This window comes from Salmo salar, chromosome 21, assembly GCF_965601325.2.
Source record: "Salmo salar chromosome 21, fSalSal1, whole genome shotgun sequence".
In the NCBI taxonomy this organism is placed as follows: domain Eukaryota; kingdom Metazoa; phylum Chordata; class Actinopteri; order Salmoniformes; family Salmonidae; genus Salmo; species Salmo salar.
Window position 1 is genome coordinate 31,750,358 of NC_138311.1, and position 20,681 is coordinate 31,771,038.

Sequence of the window (20,681 nt, forward strand, 5' to 3'; positions counted from 1 at the left end):
TGGTGTTTGCACAAGGGAATGACCCATCCATTCCAACAGTAACATTTGTAACCTTCAGGTTCTAATCTCTAGGTTGCAACACTACATTTTATTGCAGTCCAGTCCTTGTCCAGTCTTAAAGAAGTATTAGAGAACCTTATGGACTTTAACCCCTCTTCCCTCAGTCTCCTAACAACTAGCTAACCACTGAAATTCCACCCTTATCTATCGCCTTGAGGCTTAAACACACACACATACAGACACAGTCTTCCTAGGTTTTTGGCCTTTCTAGGGAGTTTCTCCTAGGGAGTTTTTCCTAGCCACCGTGCTTCTTTCACATGCATTGCTTGCTGTTTGGGGTTTTAGGCTGGGTTTCTGTACAGCACTTTGAGATATCAGCTGATGTACGAAGGGCTATATAAATACATTTGATTTGATTTGATTCTGTGGCCAGCGAGACGAGTTCACCTTTACCTGGGAAGGTTTGTGTGCATGTGCGCGTATGTGTGTGTTGATTGTAGCCTTCCCTGTGGCTCAGTTGGTAGAGCATGGTGTGTGCAACGCCAGGGTTGTGGGTTCGATTCCCACGGGGGGCCAGTACAAAAAAAATTAAAAATGCATGAAATGTATGTATTCACTACTGTAAGTCGCTCTGGATAAGAGTGTCTGCTAAATGACTTAAATGTAAATGAATGTTTAATCGCCCAATGGTTTTACCTCAGTGCCACTCTTTTCATAGAGGCCTTCACAGAGGGAGATGTGTGAGCTAAGCCCTGCTTATGGCTCACAGAGTAATGTGGTCCAACAGAGAAGAACATACCCTGGGTGTGTGTATAGGGCTGTGGCGGTCATGACATTTTGTCAGCCAGTGATTGTCATGCAGATAACTGCCGGTCTCACGGTAATTGACTGTTAATTAACATAAACACATAGTCTACAAGCCACTGATGTGAACCTTTGGGACATTTATATATTTTTTAAAAAAAGTCTAAATCCTTTTTAAAATAGCCAACACCGTCACAATGAATCCATTATTTATTTTAGGCCTTATGTTAGGTAGGCCCTGATCTGGCTATGCCATATGGCTGTGGGCAACACTAGTTCATTTTGCAGGCAAGATATGCTTATAATTCCTGTGGCATTATTTTATATTATCTTATAGTAAGAACAATACAATTGAACATAGCTGAATAAAATAGAAAATATATTTTTCCCCAAACGATTTCCGAGGGAGTGTGTATATGCAGCTATTCTGTGTTGAGTGGCTTTTCTCTATTGAGGTCCTCCTATATGCTTAATTTAGAGTTATTTGTGCAACTTTAGTTGTGATACAAACGTTAGGCTACATGTTTTGATTTCTAATACATTCTAAGGCTGCATGATGCAACAAATTATTATTTGAAAAAAGTTACATGAAAGGGAAGCTGTCACGTCCTGGCCAGTATAAGGTTAATTGGTATTGTAGTTTGGTCAGGACGTGGCAGAGGGTATTCGTTTTATGTGGTTCGGGGTGGTGTGTTTGTTGAAGGGGCATTTGATTTAAGTATTCCGGGGTTTTTGGGCACTGTTTGGTTTTCATGCATTCTATGTTTAGTCTAGTATGTCTGTTTCTATGTTTGGTTAATTGGGGTTGGGACTCTCAGTTGAAGGCAGGTGTTGTCTACTTGCCTTTGATTGAGAGTCCCATATATTAGGGTGTGTTTGTGTTTGTTAGGTGTGGGAGATTGTTCTGCGTGTAGTCTTATGCTTTGCCAGACTGTCTTTGTCGATCGTATTCCTGTTTGTTATTTTGGTGTTCATTTGGTACTTATTAAAACGTCGAGATGAGCATTCACATACCTGCTGCGTTTTGGTCCTCTTTAACCGACGACAAGCGTGACAGAAGCGCTCTTTTCTCAATTTAATCTGGTCTTTACATATAGTTTAATAATATATGTGTGGAATCATTTGTATTTAGAATGGCCCACAAAAAAAGGAAAGTCATCCACGTTACGTGCAGCTACTTTTTTAATATGCAAGGTAGGCAACAACGTTTGTCGTTTTTAGGAATTGAGCAATAAATGTAGCAGCACGAGAAGGCTGGGATCCGCTATTAAAAAGTGGCCAGTCAAAACTCTGTTTTCACAGGCGGTTACGCAATGACTGGGCTTATAAGAACACGTTTCAGTAGGCTCTGTAGGCTATGGGCTCTCCATCCATGTTCCAGGGGGCTTGGGCCTATAAGCTATGTTTGGAGTTATTTGGCCACTTTAGTTGTGATACAAACCTTAGCAAAATATATAGGCCTATGGGCTAGACATTCAGACTATTCTGAATTTGATCTTGTCTTTACATATACTAAACAATATGTTGAAATTAGTTTTGAATTAGAATGGCCCATTATCATCCGTCTGTCGGCGCAGGTTCCAAATCAAATCAAATGTTATGTGTCACATACACATGGTTAGCAGATGTTAATGCGAATGTAGCGAAATGCTTGTGCTTCTAGTTCCAACCATGCAGTAATATCTAACAAGTAATCTAACCTAACAATTTCACAACTACCTTATACACACAAGTGTAAAGGAATTAATAAGAATATGTACATAAAAATATATGAATGAGTGATGGCCGAACGGCATAGGCAAGAGGCAGTAGATGGTATAGAGTACAGTATATGAGATGAGCAATGTAGGGTATGTAAACATTATATAAAGTGGCATTGTTTAAAGTGGCTAGTGATACATTTATTACATCAATTTTTCCATTATTAAAGTGGCTAGAGTTGAGTCAGTATGTTGGCAGCAGCCCCTTAATGTTAGTGATGACTGTTTAACAGTCTGATGGCCTTGAGATAGAAGCTGTTTTTCCAGTCACTCGGTCCCCGCTTTGATGCGCCTGTACTGACCTCGCCTTCTGGATGATAGCGGGGTGAACAGGCAGTGGCTCGGGTGGTTGTTGTCCTTGTTGATCTTTTTGGCTTTCCTGTGACATCGGGTGGTGTAGGTGTCCTGGAGGGCAGGAAGTTTGCCCCCGGTGATGCGTTGTGCAGACCTCACTACCCTCTGGAGAGCCTTGCGGTTGTGGGTGGAGCAGTTGCCGTACCAGGCAGTGATACAGCCTGGTATGTCATCCGTATGCACTCGAATAGCAAATGGAAGACTCTTTTCCTGCTGTTCAGCCAGGTAGGCTACTCCAGTTGTAAAGCGAAGTAATGTGCTTTATATATGGAACATTGAGAAATAAATATAGTATGCTTTGCTTATAGAAAGCTGATGGGATCCTCCTCTTTTTAATAGAGGCCATCAAAATGATGTTTTCTCACGCAATTGCATAGAAATGCGCAACAGGAGCACTTATTCAATGCATCAACGAGCTATGAGGAGCTGGCTCTCGCTGCTCAACAGGTGCTGCTCAACATCCTATTCCGCTCAAACTCTAAATGCCAGGGCTCTCATGAAGTGTTTGATTTGATTTTCAATTGCATTTGCATTGATGTCAGAGTGATTAGAGGGACAATAGAGCGCTGAGTACCGGCCATTAGCGACTGTCCGTTGGCAAGTTTGGTGGGCTACTAATGAACATCAGAGGCATCAGAGAGCTGTTTTGGAGAAGCCTTCAACTGTCACACGGAATTTGACTGAGGTCATGACCGGTGTGGAGGTAAACGGTCACCACAACAGCCCTAGGTGTGTAGCATAACATCTCAATAGTCTCAATTAGCTACCTCCCCTTGTCTCCTCTCCCAAGTCTGTACAGATGTGAGAGAGCTGGACTAGTGAAACTCCTCGTACACAACCACCATATTGTTTTCAACCACCCTGTTTTTCCAAATTCTAACATAAAAAAAGCGAGGCACTAGGCGATGTTCCCTCTAAACTGCACACGGGCGCACAGCTCCCTGGGACTTCAGTGTAGAAGAAATATCAGCCCTCGCAGATAAGCAGGAGATTGAACTTAACTCAACTTTCTAGACTTTTCCCCATTAGTACACACTATCAATGTTTCCCTTTACTGTGGGAATTATGATCGAATCAACGTAATTTTAGCCACTTTCATTGCAACATACCGAAACAAAACGAACTATGCACATAGTATGCAAGAGATTTTGTTGTAGGCAGAACGCATTGGAGTAGGATTCTATTGCATTGAAATGCATGACTCAGCTCGTACTCTACACAGACCAGTGTGGCATAACCAATCAGAGCTGCGGTAGGCCTATATGCAAATAGACCATTGTCATTGGGCTCCCGAATAGCACAGTGGTCTAAGGCACTGCATCTAGTGCTAGAGATGTCACTACATACCCTGGTTCGATTCCAGGCTGTATCACAACCGGCCGTGATTGGGAGTCCCACAGCGTCGTCCGGGTTAGGGTTTTGCCGGGGTGACATCATTGTAAATAAGAATTTGTTCTTAACTGACTTGCTTAGTTAAATGAAAATAATAAATATATATATAATATGGATCTGTGCTATTCACTTTCAACTGGACTGTGTTTACAGCATGAGCGGCCGTGAGTAGATGTGCTTGTTTTGAGATCAAAGCGAGAGCTGCATGTAGCGACTTCTGCACATTTGTTAATATCCTTTGCTAGTTAGTGAGTTATTATCTTAGTTATAGATCATTTGTAGCCAGCAATGGGGGAGATTGCTTCCTACAAGAGCACAAAACGTGTACATTTCTAGACCTTTGAAAAGTCAGTTGAACAAAGAGCTTTTTTTTGTCTTATAGGAGCAGTGTTGAATTTTGAGACGGTCTTGAATAAGCTAAGTAGCCAACAGGCAGTGGGTAGCATAATTTGTCTGATTCTCTGTAATAATAGTATGGGAATGATAATGCATTTTATTTTGTAAAGTGTTTTCTTGCATCAAACAACACAACAAAATGTTCTGTCACCTCCTTGTCTGAAGAACAAGTGGATTAACAGGTTAATGTCAAGCCCTGCATGCTTTTTTCAAAAGTCTCATGGAATATAGGCCTCGTTTTTGATGGTAGGCAACTCTGTTAGACCTATATTTGATCAAATAGCTACAGTAGCTTACTTGACCACTGTCTGAAACTGTAACTTAAAGCGGGTACAGCCTCAGTGTTTACAGTAAAACATTTGAGGTACTAGGGAGTGAAGAGATGGTTTATTGATATGGAGGTTTCTCTGTTGTTGTTCGAGCTGACAAGTTTAGCTCCCTACAGGTGAACCCGCCCTACTACTTGCGTCTGGTGGAGCTGGTGCCACACCCAGAGACGTTGCCGGGGGTGATGGACACCACCCATGCCCTGATGACCGCTGTGGGCCAGGCTCCTGTCAGGCTGAAGAAGGAGATTGATGGCTTCGCCCTGAACCGTGTGCAGTACGCCATCATCGCTGAGTCCTGGAGGCTGGTCAAGGTGGGAGGCAGACTGAATACTGATCAACATACCCTCCTCTCTTATCACTGTATTGGTCTGTTAATTAGTTAGGAACCAAGGGATTATGTATCATGAGTGGAGGTGGATTTGTTTGATGTTGACACTGGCCGTCTTTGTAGACAAGAGTCCCTCAGTCCTTGTAGCTTTGGACTTTGGGTCCCTAATAGTTCTGCTGATGGTCATGTCTAAATGGGAGTGGAGGGGGAAGTCTCTACCAGTTGTCTTCAGGTCTAATCTCCATGCTACCTTTCCAAAAGTGTAACTGTGAAAATGGGGAAATTGGGGATTAAATAAACCTTTTACCTGATGGCAATCTCTATTACCACCACACGGATGGAGGAGATGATTCGGCCCAATGTGTCTTAGTTCCTACTCCTAGTGCTTGTTTAAAGAGCTGAACTCTCAGGGCTGGTTTCCAGCTTTGAAATTAAGCCTAGTCCTGGACTAAAAACAATCTTAATGGAGAATATCCATTAAAGGTGCTTTGTAGGCCAGGACTAAGCTTAATCACAATCATTTATTCACTCTGAGTAAACAGCCCCTTTTGATATTCTATCTACAATAGACTGTTTAACTGGTCATATCGCTGTACCACCCTGATACTGAGGCTGATGCCTTGAAAGGTATATGACTGTATTCAGCCCTGCTGCACTATACACCCCTTCAGAAATGAATTGGCTCAGCATGGAGGATAATGTGTAATAAATCCCATCACTCATCCCAGTACTGAAAAGAAAAGCGCTAATGGCTGCAATCTAGGGCTTACGGCAATCAGTGAGGTCTATTACGCCATATATACAAAAGTATGTGGACACCCCTTCAAATTTGTGGATTTGGCTATTTCAGCCACACCCGTTGCTGACGGGTGTATAAAATCGTGCACACAGCCATGCAATCTCCATGGACAAACATTGGCAGTAGAATGGCCTTACTGAAGATCTCAGTGACTTTCAACATGGCACCGTCATAGGAAGCCACCTTTCCATTAAGTCAGTTCGGCAACTTTCCCCTGCAAGAGCTGCCCGGTCAACTGTAAATGCTGTTATTGTGAAGTGGATACGTCTAGAAGCAACAACGGCTCAGCCGCGAAGTGGAAGGCCACACAAGTTCACAAAATGGGACCGCTGAGTGCTGAATCGCGTAGCGCGTAACAATCGTCTGTCCTCAGTTGAAACACTCACTACCAAGTTCTAAACTGCCTCTGGAAGTAACGTCCTTACAGAAATTATTGGTTTGGTTTGGAAGAACTTGACTGGCCTGCACAAAGCCCTGACCTCAACCACATCGAACCCCTTTGGGATAAATTGGAATGCGAGCCAAGCCTAATGGCCCAACATCAGTGCCCGACCTCACTAATACTCTTGTAGCAGTGGAAAGCCTTCCCAGAAGAATGGAGGCTGTTATAGCAGGAAAAGGGGGACCAACTCCATATTAATGCCCATGATTTTGGAATGAGATGTTCGACGAACAGGTGTCCACATACTTTTGGTAATGTAGTGTATCTCAGACAGAGAGACCACAGTCCCTCTGTCTTTGTCAGCACACAACTATAATGGAGTATTTATAGTCCCCTGATTAACATTTTTATTTTTATTCTGTATTTTTTGTGGCTGGGTGAGATTTACAATAGATTCCCCACATTCAGCTTCCTGACTAAGTATTTTTGTCCGTGTTACTGTAACAGTTACAGTACACCTGAGTTACAGTGTATCAGATGCTCACGGACCGGTCTGAACTGGTCTCACAGACCCACCTAGCCCTCAAGGCTAGGGTACTGCTATCCTGTGCAAACACAGTAGCTACCAAGGACAAGAGAAACACTGTTACAACAGGAGCTGCTTTGGCCACAAGTGTTTGTACATAACCTTTACACTTCAATACAGTTAATCAGGGCATCTTAAATTATGTTTATGTCTTGGTATGCATATAGCCTAGTAAGCCTACCACCCTCTCCTCTCCTTTTCACTCAAATGTATAGTGTCGGAGGAAATGGCGAAGAGTGAAATAATCAAGAACTGTGCAAACTATGTCTGAAATGTGGGTGTGGGGGCAGTAAGGGAAGATCAGTTCAGTCTAGTTATTTGTGTTTCTATGTTTAGTTGATTGGGGGTTGAACCCTCAATTGGAGGCAGGTGTTTTCTCGTTGCCTCTGATTGAGGGTTCTATAAATAGGTATGTGTTTGTTTTTGTATTTGTGGGAGATTGTGCTGTGTATAGCTTTGTGCCTTACCGGCCTGTTATTAGTCGTTGTGGTTTTTTTTTGTGTACGTGTTGTTTTGGTTCACCTTCTTGTCCATTTAATAAAAGAAGATGAGTGCACATTTCCTCGCTGCGTCTTGGTCCACTTTACCCTACGACAACCGTGACAAATACCTCCTTTGGCCGCCTTTCCTTCCAGTTCTCTGCTGCCAATGACTGGAACAAATTGCAAAAATCGCTGAAGCTGGAGACATATTTCCCTCACTAACTTTAAACATCAGCTATCTGAGCAGCTTACCGATCGCTGCAGCTGTACATAGCCCATCTGTAAATAGCCCACCCAATCTACCTACCTCATCCCCATATTGTTTTTATTTACTTTTCTGCTCTTTTGTACACCAGTACTTCTACTTGCACATCACCATCTGCTCATCTATAACTCCAGTGCTAAATTGTAATTACTTTGCTACTATGGCCTATTTATTGCCTTACCACCTCATGCCATTTGCACGCACTGTGTGTAGACTCTTTTTTTCTATTGTGTTATTAACTGTACGCTTGTTTATTCCATGTGTAACTCTGTGTTGTTGTTTGTGTCGCACTGCTTTGCTTATTCTTGTCCAGATCGCAGTTGGAAATGAGAACTTGTTCTCAACTAGCTTACCTGGTTAAATAAAGGTGAAATAAATAATAATTATTGGTCAAATAGCCCTTACACAGCCTGGAGGTGTGTTGGGTCATTGTCCTGTTGAAAAACAAATGATAGTCCCACTAAGCGCAAACCAGATGAGATGGCGTATCGCTGCAGAATGCTGTGGTAACCATGCTGGTTAAGTGTGCCTTTTAATTCTAAATAAATCAGCGACAGTGTCACCAGCAAAGCACCATCACACCTCCTTCAACATGCTTCACGGTAGGAACCACACATGCAGAAATCATCCGTTCACCTACTCTGCGTCTCACAAAGACACGGCGGTTGGAACCAAAAATCTCAAATTTGGACTCATCAGACCAAAGGACAGATTTCCACCGGTCTAATGTCGATTGCTCCTGTTTCTTGGCCCAAGCAAGTCTCTTCTTATTGGTGTCCTTTAGTAGTGGTTTCTTTGCAGCAATTCAACAATGAAGGCCTGATTCATGCAGCCTACTCTGAACAGTTGGTGTTGAGATGTGTGTGTCACTCTGAAGCATTTATTTGGGCTGCAATTTCTGAGGACGGTAACTCTAATGAACTTATCCTCTGCAGCAGAGGTAACTCTGGGTCATCCTTTCCTGTGGCGGTCCTCCATGAGAGCCAGTTTCATCATAGGGCTTGATGGTTTTTGCGACTGCACTTGAAGAAACTTTCAAGTTCTTGAAATTTTCCTCATTGACTGACCTTCATGTCTTCAAAGTAATGATGGACTGTTGTTTCTCTTTGCTTATTTGAGCTGTTCTTGCTATAATATGGACTTGATGGAAAATGGCGCCGAAGAGGATGGCTGACGTTTTACATGGCTGTAATCAATTGTGCTTTTTTGTTCGTTTTTAGTTGTTGTGTTGTTTAACTTGTTTTTTGACTTATTTTGTACATTATGTTGCTGCTACCGTCTCTTATGGCCGAAAATAACTTCTGGACATCAGAACTAGTATTACTCACCACGGACTGGAAGAAGCTTTTCCTTTAATGAGTCCGACAAGAATTATATAATGCTCTCCCGGGAACAGGCCCAGATCCACGTTATTTGCGTGAAGAAAAGACAGAGAAAAAGTACCAGTAACTTGCACAATACGGAAGTGGTCAGATGGCGTGGATGCTACGTTAGAGAACTGTTTTGCTAGCACAGACTGGAATATGTTCTGGGATTCATCCAATGGCATTGAGGAGTATACCACCTCAGTCATCGGCTTCATCGATAAATGTATCGACAACATCGTCCCCACAGTGATCGTACGTACATCTCCCAACCAGAGCCATGGATTACAGGGCTTTAAAACTATTACGGACTACAAAGGGAAACCCAGACGTACTTCTCCACAACTTTGTACCTGACCTGTTTGGAGCGCTCCTTGGTCTTCATGGTGCTGGTTGCTTGGTGGTTCCCCTTGATTCGTGGTGCTACAGACTCTGGGGCCTTTCAGAACAGGTGTATGTATATACTGAGATCATGTGACACTTAGATTGCACAAAGGTGGACGTTATTTAACTAATTATGTGACTTCTGAAGGTAATTGGTTGCACCAGATCTTATTTAGGGACTTTATAGCAAAGTTATATTTTTAATTTCACTCCACCAATTTGAACTATTTTGTGTATGTCCATTACATGAAATCCAAATAAAAATCTGTTTAAATTACAAGTTGTAATGCACAAAAATAGGAAAAACGCCAAGGGGGATGAATACTTTTGCAAGGCACTGTACATGTACCCCCGCACACTGACTCGGTACCCCCTGTATATAGCCTCGTTATTGTTATAACTTTAGTTTATTTGGTAAATATTTTCTTAACTCTTCTTGAACTGCACTGTTGGTTAAGGGCTTGTAAGTAAGCATTTCACGGTAAGGTCTACACTTGTTGTATTTGGCGCATGTGACAAAGTTTGATTTGATTTGGTCTTTTACCAAATAAGGCTATCTTCTGTATACCATCCCTACCTTGTCACAATAAAACTGATTTGGCTCAAACACATTAAGAAAGAAAGAAAATCCACATATTAACTTTTGAACAAGGCACACCTGTTAATTGAAATGCATTCCAGGTGACTACCTCATTAAGCTGGTTGAGAGAATGCCAAGAGTGTGCAAAGCTGTCATCAAAGCAAAGGTTGGCTACTTTAAAGAATCTCAAATATAAAATATATTTGAGATATAACACTTTTTTTGGTTACTACATGATTCCATATGTGTTATTTCATAGTTTTGATGTATTCACTATTATTCTACAATGTAGAAAATAGTAAAAATAAAGAAAAACCCTTGAATGAGTAGGTGTGTCCAAATCTTTGACTGGTACTGTACATGGTAAGAAGTGCTGAAGTCTCAGATAATGTGCAGAGTCACGACGGCTTTGCTTTTGTGGCTCTTTATCTGGCCTAGTACTGGACATGAAACCTCTCAAGCTTAAAAAAATAACGCCTCAGTGGGGCTTTTGTCATGTCACTGTCTGCCACTTATTTGGCGATGTCAATTAGCATTGATTTCACAAACCATTTAGAGTCAATGAACCTCTACCCAAGAGAAGAATTATTCTACTTCCACCGTCTTCATAGAACAGAGATGACAACCCAGTGGAATGCACATAGACACTCAGAACATTCCGACCCAGTCGATTAGCTCTTAAGTCTGGATTTGCATTAGCGTGTAACACTGTAGTGTCTTTAGAGAGTTACATTACAGGTTAAGTGAGCCTTCAGAGTGAAGGGCACTGCTCTTGTGAGCTCAGTCAGTCCACTCAACAAAGCGCTGTGGTCATGCTACTGAGAACATCTGTGTTGTTTTTAGCTCAGAGAAACGGCGCAGGGAACTGAGCCTCTTCACCTAACATCCATAGAGAGAAATGGTGTGTTTTTGTAAGCACTAACTCTGCTATTGGTTCGATGGACAAAGCCTATGGGGAAAATGTATGGCGTTTTTGTAGGGTTTTGGGATAAACGCAGAAAATAAGGTTTGCTAAATACAGGCTTAGGAGATCTTATACGTTTTGTTCTATGAGATAATCTTCATCAGCTAACGCCATTTTTTGTGAATTTTGAAGATCTTGTTTAATAAAAAAAGCACAAAGGCTTCATAATTCACAAAGGTCATGTTAACTGACTGCTATTATCTCATAGAACAAAACATATTATATCTCTTAAGCCTGTGTTAACCTCAGACCTTATTTTTGGCATTTATTCCAAAACCCTATTCTCTTCCTATTCATATTTCCCGTAGGGATGGCTGAACAAACCAGAGGTCACTCATTTCCGGGTTTTAGGACTACAAGCTGGCGAGCTGTATTCCCCACCCCCTATACATATCATTTGTGAAGATATTTACGTCTTAACACAGACCTGTAGAAACTCAGACATGTCTTTATGACATTCCTTGGATCCTTGGAGTGTTTGGAGTGTCCTGGCAGGCTGTGAGGTGTACCCTGAAGCCAAATGAACTCTGAGGGCACAGTTGGTTCTTTACTGACAAATGACACATTGCTGTTACTATTGAAATGCTCTGACCTGGATGGAGTTTAAACTAAGTGGATGGTTCTCTACCTACACAGTGTGGAACTGTAGGATGCGTTGGTCACGTGTATCATGCCAGTTAATGAAAATAACAGTGTGATACAGGTCATCTATAGACACCATATGTCATGAGAGATTGAGATCAGTTTTTCAGCTTTTTAAGATCTTGTAAGGCTGTTGTGCAGGTAAAACCAGACAGATCTGGGTCAAATATTTGTATAAATGTCAAATATGTCACTGAGGATTTTACTCTTCTATTTTTGGGTGTTGGTTGCTCTCTACTCATGTTGTCTCTGGGTAGTTCGTAGTCACTGAGACAGAGCCAGGCAGTGATTTGGAAATCCTTTCGGTTGAGGCTGGCTGCCTTCTGGGTGAAGCAGCTGAACCGGCTGACCCACTATAACTATGCATTAGGTGGCCAAAATCATGACGTTGTGATGGAAACAGAAAGTTTCGGTTCAATTGTATAAATAATCATTTGTTATTTGGACATGGTGGGATCTTTTTGTGTCTGTAAAATGAATAATGCATGAAATGGCTCTAAACAACACCTTTATGTGCAAATATTGATATAATAGGCATCATATCGAAGTAAACTTGGAGTCACACGATGACATGTTGTGTGGTCCTCCCAACAGCAGGAAAGCATGCCGTTTATTAGGCTACAGATGAAATAAGTTATGATGAACTTAATTAACAGGGTGATGAGCTTGATGGTGCTTTCCAATAAATATTGAGGGTCTTATTCTGGTGACATGATGATCGATGTTTGGCTGCCGTTTGACATAATTAAAGAAATCTCATCATGTAGGTAGCCTGCCCGCACTGTATCTGCAAGCTGTTGGCTAGACTGTGTCTGTGAGCTGATGGCTAAACTGTATCGGTGAGCTGTTGGCTAGACTGTGTCTGGGAGCTGATGGCTAGACTGTGTCTGTGAGCTGATGGCTAAACTGTATCGGTGAGCTGTTGGCTAGACTGTGTCTGGGAGCTGATGGCTAGACTGTGTCTGTGAGCTGATGGCTAGACTGTATCGGTGAGCTGATGGCTAGACTGTCTGTGAGCTGATGGCTTCTATTTTATTGAGATATTTCAAGTGTCTTTTTCATGCATTTCTAAATCAAGCCTGTGTTTTATGAACGGATTCGGTGAGCTGTTGGCTAGACTGTATCTGTGAGCTGTTGGCTAGACTGTTTCTGTGAGCTGTTGGCTAGACTGTTTCTGTGAGCTGTTGGCTAGACTGTTTCTGTGAGCTGATGGCTAGACTGTTTCTGTGAGCTGTTGGCTAGACTGTATCTGTGAGCTGTTGGCTAGACTGTTTCTGTGAGCTGATGGCTAGACTGTTTCTGTGAGCTGTTGGCTAGACTGTTTCTGTGAGCTGTTGGCTAGACTGTTTCTGTGAGCTGATGGCTAGACTGTTTCTGTGAGCTGTTGGCTAGACTGTATCTGTGAGCTGATGGCTAGACTGTTTCTGTGAGCTGTTGGCTAGACTGTTTCTGTGAGCTGTTGGCTAGACTGTTTCTGTGAGCTGATGGTTAGACTGTATCTGTGAGCTGTTGGCTAGACTGTTTCTGTGAGCTGTTGGCTAGACTGTTTCTGTGAGCTGTTGGCTAGACTGTATCTGTGAGCTGATGGCTAGACTGTATCTGTGAGCTGTTGACTAGACTGTTTCTGTGAGCTGTTGGCTAGACTGTTTCTGTGAGCTGTTGGCTAGACTGTTTCTGTGAGCTGATGGCTAGACTGTATCTGTGAGCTGATGGCTAGACTGTTTCTGTGAGCTGTTGGCTGGAGCTCATGTGAAAAGACCAGAGTGGGCCCATTACTATATAATACACATTTCTTGTGACAAAACCATCAGTAGAGTTGAAAATGCAATATAATTTTTTTTATTCAGTACATGAGAATTTTATTTTTATGCACACTACATCATCACGCACAGCTTTTTCCCTGCAACAAGTCAATTTGAAAAGGGGTTTTGTTACACATAGTATGTGCCATAATATTGTTCTATGTGGTTTCGTCATTGGTGCTGTACCGAAAGCCACATTAACAAATCTCAGACATTGTATGTACTTGCTCAAAATACACGCTACCCACACATATCATATAAAAGACACCTGGAAGGCTATGGGAGGAACATGTTCTACTTTAACAGCATAGCACTAAACATATTAAGCATCAGTGGGGGCTGTTGAGGGGAGGACGGCTCTTAGTGGTGGCTGGAATGGAGTCAGTAGAGTGGTATCAACCACATGGAAACAACATATTTGATGTGTTTGGTGCTGTTCCATTGGCCCCATTTCAGATATTGTTGTGAGCCTTCCTCCCCTTAGCTGCAGCTGCCTCCACTGCTAAGCATCCCCCCCCACCCACTGCTAAGCATCCCCCCCCTCCACTGCTAAGCATCCCCCCTCCACTGCTAAGCATTCACCCCCCCTCCACTGCTAAGCATCCCCCCTCCACTGCTAAGCACCCTCCCAAATAAAATGATGGAAAGTCTCTGGTGGGAAAGTGTGCATATTATTTTTATGTCGATTTTAGAATATTCACATGAAATTGGATGGAAACCTAGCTAATGGAATCAACATTTCAGATGGTATTTTATTATTTACCATATTTACCAGTCTGGGTCAATTTCAATTTAATTACTGCCAATTCGCTAATGCAGATATTTCAGTATTTTCAATTTCCGAACTGAATCTACTCAATTGACATGTAATGATATTGACACACTTTGCTTATCTTAAAGCCAGCATCAACTCAGCTGTTGACATGTTATCATCCTTTATACACACCTTGCCTCATGCATGACAATGAAAGCTCGCTGTGATGTCAGAGTTTGGAAATCTGGTCTATCCTGCATGTTCTCTCCTTTGATACAACTCATTTTGTTGTTAGCACGCTGAAAGAGGGAATTGGCAACATTTTATTTTACGGTGCTGTATTGTTAATTGGTAGGAAAATATATGGCATCAATGGAAATGTACTAGTCACTTAGGTTACATAGAATAATTCAACTCCACAGTACCTGATACCTAGTGGTGCTTCTCAGAGAATCCCCACAAAATAATAAAGTAATTCATGTTATTACAATGTTGCCTTGTAAGTTCATAGGTCTACCTGGTCATTGCTGTACAAGTTGCAAAAAGCTGAGTGTTATGGTCGTATGTAGGCCTAATGACGGAGAGTTCAAGTGAAGTGTCACTGATATTAATGTTAAATAACATACACACACACACACACACACACACACACACACACACACACACACACACACACACACACACACACACACACACACACACACACAAAACTTGGCCTTTGAGTCCAAGCCAGTGTTGGAAAGCAGAGTGGCTGAGAACGCAGCCGGTAGCTCCCAGTGATTAGCAGAGGAAAAGCCCCTTTTCATGGCTGCCCCCCGCCTGGACGCCGCCTCGCGACACCAAGATAACGGGCCCGTTGTTGGCCTGCAGGAAGTGAACAAAGACGCCACTGTCCCCCTTTACTCCCCCTCTACTCTCCATATCTGTGTCCGAGCTTTGATTTCCCCCTGGTCAGCCAACAAGTATCTGTTGAGCAGTAATCTGAGTGGGGAACAGCAGGCCCTGTCCCTGGCCTGGCACTGCCCTCACAGCCTTTTTTCTCCTCTGTACCCTGCCGTTATCCTTGGACACAGAACGGGATGATTAGGGAAACCCAATCTGGTGGGAGTAGCCTTAATGCTGCTGTGCTCTGCTGGGATGAAAGGAGAAGGGTTGTCTAGTCTGATGCTTCTGCAGCCCTCCTGACAGACTGATGGTTGTTTGTTGGGCAGGTAGAAAGCTTATTTGGAGTGTCGTTGAGGGTGAATAACCCCTCGTCTGTGTCTTTGGTACCCTGAGTGAGGGGGGTGTACGAAAATAAAACTTTTGCCCTTTTGAGTCTTTTGTTGAATCTGAGTTCATTGCTACCTACCATTTCAGGAACGGTGTCATCTCAGTCAAGGACATTGACCTGGTAATGTCAGAGGGGCTGGGAATGCGCTACGCTTTTATTGGTCCCATGGAAACCATGCACCTTAATGCACCTGAAGGTCAGTTCCTCATTTTACTTACACATAGAGAGGCCGTCCCCAAAGAATACATATTTATATACTGTACTCTTTGTCCTGTGTGATTGTGGCACATTTAACCATGTACAATTATGGTTGTGTGAGAGGCAGAGCTTATGACCAGACCGTGATATTAGAGTTCAAAGAGGTCGCTCTGCTAGACGCTGAACATCTGTGAAGAGAAGGGGGAACTGTGGCCTTCACACGCCCTCACATGTCTCAGTCCCCTTTTACCATATAGGCATATATTGGGGGAAGGCGGGGTGTGTGCGCGTGTGTTTGAGAGAGAGAGATGTCATATAGATGTAGAATATGAAAGGGAAGTGTGAAAACTAAAGGGTGACCTTGCTCTGGCTGTACCACCGTGCTCAGAGAGTGAGAGAGCACTTTGGCAGAACAAAGCTGTCTTTTGATCAACACAGATTAATGAACTCCCTCACACAAGTCATCTAAAACCACTATTACCAGGGAGGAATACATGTTGTACAGTACTCACACATTCTACTTTAACTGTTTTCTTTTTTCTTTATCTTTTTTTATACAGTCCTATTGTGCCAGTCTATTGCCATCTTCTCAAGTGATGAATTAACATCGGCCTGGGTAAGTGTAGTAAAATACACTTATCTCCCATTGTATGAAATAAAAACACCAGTGGCATGTGTTACAGCATGTTGCTCAGAACATCCAAAGGTTACTCAAGCCCATTCCTGTTGTGGCTGTAGGTCGTCTAGTCTAACCAGTCCAATCAGATTGTAAAACACTCCGGTCCACTCTCTGCTTTGCTCTGGCGGAGTGACTATACTTTCCAGTTAGGACACAGAAAAGCCCTTAAACCAGAAAGCAGAGTAATTTTATAAGCTGAACACGAGACTGAAGGAGCCATGCACTTATTTTGTTCAGACTATTGAAGCAGAAGAGAGAAGGAGAGAAAGGATCACTGAAATTGTGCTAGTCAGGTGAGATCTCTCCCACCAAAAACATAACTCCGTGAGAGAGCTTAGTTGGATGTAGCTGGCAGTTATCACACTGAAATGTTAGCTTTAGTCTGTCCCTGTAATGTCCATGTACACTTTCAGTGTTCAACTTGGGAGTAAGAAAACAGGGAATAGCATTTTACACCCAAGAAACAAGTTACTCATTTAAATGCTTACACCCTAGAACTCTAGAACCCTCACTAGAATCATTATAGAATATGACTAAATGACTTGGAAGATGTTCATTTTCGGTCATAGTGAGACCATATAGATCGGATTTTGCTGCTCTGAACTTCTGTAACAAATAAGATCTTCTCATTGCCTTAAAGTCTGGCCAACCCTCTATGTATGGTCCACTCTCCCAGGTCTGGAGGACTATCTCCAGCGATACAGAGAGGGCATGAGGAGGGTTCTGAACGCCTTTGGACCTGTTCCCGAATTCTCTGGGGAGGCAGCCGAGTGCATCAACAAAGTAGGCTTATGTGTTTGTGTGTTGAACTGTTTGTACTAACTCCTCTATATTCTAGGACTAGGAAAAATATCTTCAGATTTGACTAATCAAGTTCAAGGAGGTGTGAAAAACTGGGTTAGTTCAAAGAGGGCAATGTTTACATGTGGAACGAAGGTCGAGCGTTCTACATATTTCCCCCTCTAGAACTTTACTCTGTTAATTAGACATTACTCAACCACATGCCATCAAGCTGTTCAAATATTATTCTCCACAGATGGGGGCTGTCGTGTGAGAACACCCTGACCATAAGCAGAAAATATTTCAAATTGGACCAATTTAATGCATCCAAGTGTATCCAACCAAGGACATATTTTACCAGGCCAACAGCGGAAAGAAATCCCAGCAGCTAAAACTACAAATAATTCTCTCTACTCATCTCCTCTTCTCCCTCCCTCCTTTCCTCCTCTGATGTATCCCTACAGGAGATGTGTGAGCTGAACCGCAGCACCTGTCTGCTAGGAGAGAGAGGAGGGATCAGCTCCTCATGGGCCTGGCCAAGCTCAAGAAGTGACCACAGGACACCACTGATGTACAAGATGGGCTTGTGTCTGGGACTCTTCTGTCCGTCACTCAGGCCTTCACTGACCCTCACTCAGCCTGAGGAGCATGTTGATGAGAATGATCTGATCTCTCAGTGGTGCCTACACTGGGGATGTTAATGAATACTGTAGTCCTGAGTCCTCACACACAATCAATCGCTCAACCAATCTGGGATGTTACTGTAGGAGCCCACACACACAATAAACCAATCTGGGGATTGATTGCCATGCCTTCTCAGAAATATAACCATGTTTTATGCAATCAACAAGTTGATGATCAGACAAAGGAAGTAATGGTTTGGTCATACCACAATGGTTTCTTGAATTGTGAATATGAATTGTTAATGTGATAAACTTGTTTTACGATTTTACATTTTTTTTTTTATTAAAATGTTGAATTTCTCTTGGATTGGAATACATTTGAATTGTCCTTATCAAGAACTAAAGATAAACAACAAACATGAATTGATTGAAGATACATCATGGGGTTTTTCATATTGTGTTACGTCGCATTTTGGACAACTATGATTGGAATCTGTTAAATGGGTTGAACATCCAAAAAAAATAATCTCTTCCCTCTTCCGTCATGCCTACATTTGTTCTGGTGATCTTGTGACTCATGATGACTATGTACTTTATACAGTATGCTTGACCAGTGATTAACACCGAATTCAAGTGTCTCGATCTGTCAACAGTACATTTGAAATGAATGTGATCACAGGGTGTATTCAGTGAAATTAAACGTTCAGAATGTTTAATCATATAGAGCGAGGAGTGGAGCGAGTTTCCCAAAGGCATGGTCCTTCTCGCCCGCTCCAGTTTCTCTCCAGTAGCGCTCACTAGACGGGCTCAGGGCATCGCCGGCCCAGCATGCATTTGTAGTCTACTTGTGTGCTGCTATAGCCCTTTGCTTTGGCTACTGTTTTTTAGTATGCAAAATATTTTCATTAAGAAACTGATAAAACACACAGGTGAAAAATCAAGGTGACTTACAAAGATGAGGAGGAGTGAGTGCTGTGTTGTCTTATTTTTTTTTATTAAAATGTTGAATTTCTCTTGGATTGGAATACATTTGAATTGTCCTTATCAAGAACTAAAGATAAACAACAAACATGAATTGATTGAAGATACATCATGGGGTTTTTCATATTGTGTTACGTCGCATTTTGGACAACTATGATTGGAATCTGTTAAATGGGTTGAACATCCCAAAAAAATAATCTCTTCCCTCTTCCGTCATGCCTACATTTGTTCTGGTGATCTTGTGACTCATGATGACTATGTACTTTATACAGTATGCTTGACCAGTGATTAACACCGAATTCAAGTGTCTCGATCTGTCAACAGTACATTTGAAATGAATGTGATCACAGGGTGTATTCAGTGAAATTAAACGTTCAGAATGTTTAATCATATAGAGCGAGGAGTGGAGCGAGTTTCCCAAAGGCATGGTCCTTCTCGCCCGCTCCAGTTTCTCTCCAGTAGCGCTCACTAGACGGGCTCAGGGCATCGCCGGCCCAGCATGCATTTGTAGTCTACTTGTGTGCTGCTATAGCCCTTTGCTTTGGCTACTGTTTTTTAGTATGCAAAATATTTTCATTAGGAAACTGATAAAACACACAGGTGAAAAATCAAGGTGACTTACAAAGATGAGGAGGAGTAAGTGCTGTGTTGTCTTAGTCTCTCTCTTGTCGTGATGTGTGTTTTGTTTTATATTTTTATTTTATTTTTAATCCCAGCCCGCGTCCCCGCAGGAGGCCTTTTGCCTTCTGGTAGACGGTCATTGGAAATAAGAATGTGATCTTAACTGACTTGCCTAGTTAAATAAAGGTTTTTAAAAAAGAAGGAGTGCGGTGAACTGAAGAATCGTTGTGGAATCTGAAAAGAAAATGATCCCGAAAGCCTTATCGTGTACTTACTACGTGCAAATGCTAACAGAAAGAAACGAGATGGGTAGCTAGCTAGGTGTGTCATTGTAGAAAAGTATTTATAAACTAAAAATCAGATTAAGTTTCGTTAATTTTTGTTATATTATCTATACAGTAGGCCATCAATGATTTTTGGCTCAATATGCCTGGCATATTACCTCTTGCAAGGATCTTTCTGTTTTGATAGGGTTATTTTACCTAAAATCCTTTAGGCCTACCTACAGAAAAACACATACTCATCCCTGCCCAGCCTGGCAAGAGTCCCAAGGGTGTTTAGCATTCCCAGTGGCTCTGCAAGCACTGAGCGCATATTCTCCGCTGCTGGCATGTTCTCCAGGCACCATCACCTGAAGACACAGACTCAAGCCAAACTCATGTTTCTAAAAATGAATTCAAAGGCACTGTAGATGGAGCCTAATAAGGCTTTTTTCGTTGCATTTGATTTTAATTCTAAGTAAGTCACAGCCTAGATGTGCAATTTATAGACTATAATGATGTAATACAACGAAATGTTATTTAAATGCTGAGGCTTAATGTCCGACAGCCTAGTGTGAAGCACTCGCAAATGCTTTACGATGTATTGTATTTCTTTGTAGACTATAGCCTTGAAATAATATAGCTTAAATAATTAACTTTCGTTCCTTCTTAGGCTACTTGTCTGACTCCTGACCTATTTAGAGTGTTTATATGCTGTTTAATATGACATGTAACCTATTTCAAATGATGACAACCTTTTCCGGTTGTTTATTAAAATACTTTTAATTGAAATCATATGGTTTGGTTTCAATACTTCGAAACCAAATAGTAGATTATGGTAGTCATACAAATACATAGGCCCTACTCTGTCCTGAACATGTCCCAGTATTCCGATTAGT

The 20,681-nt window shown here is 42.0% G+C and overlaps 1 protein-coding gene across 1 annotated transcript in view; it reads left to right on the forward strand.

The window, feature by feature from the left end:
- LOC106582035 (lambda-crystallin) overlaps positions 1 to 20,178 on the forward strand; it is a 39,041-nt gene extending 18,863 nt beyond the window's left edge. Inside the window, exons 4-10 of the mRNA XM_082967296.1 lie at positions 5,152 to 5,340; positions 10,944 to 10,948; positions 15,727 to 15,836; positions 16,399 to 16,454; positions 16,931 to 16,944; positions 17,138 to 17,310; positions 17,774 to 20,178. Coding sequence (XP_082823422.1) covers positions 5,152 to 5,340; positions 10,944 to 10,948; positions 15,727 to 15,836; positions 16,399 to 16,454; positions 16,931 to 16,944; positions 17,138 to 17,310; positions 17,774 to 17,850 — 624 coding nt within the window. The 3' untranslated portion in view covers positions 17,851 to 20,178. The remainder of the gene's footprint in view (positions 1 to 5,151; positions 5,341 to 10,943; positions 10,949 to 15,726; positions 15,837 to 16,398; positions 16,455 to 16,930; positions 16,945 to 17,137; positions 17,311 to 17,773) is intronic.
- Positions 20,179 to 20,681: the final 503 nt, after the last annotated feature.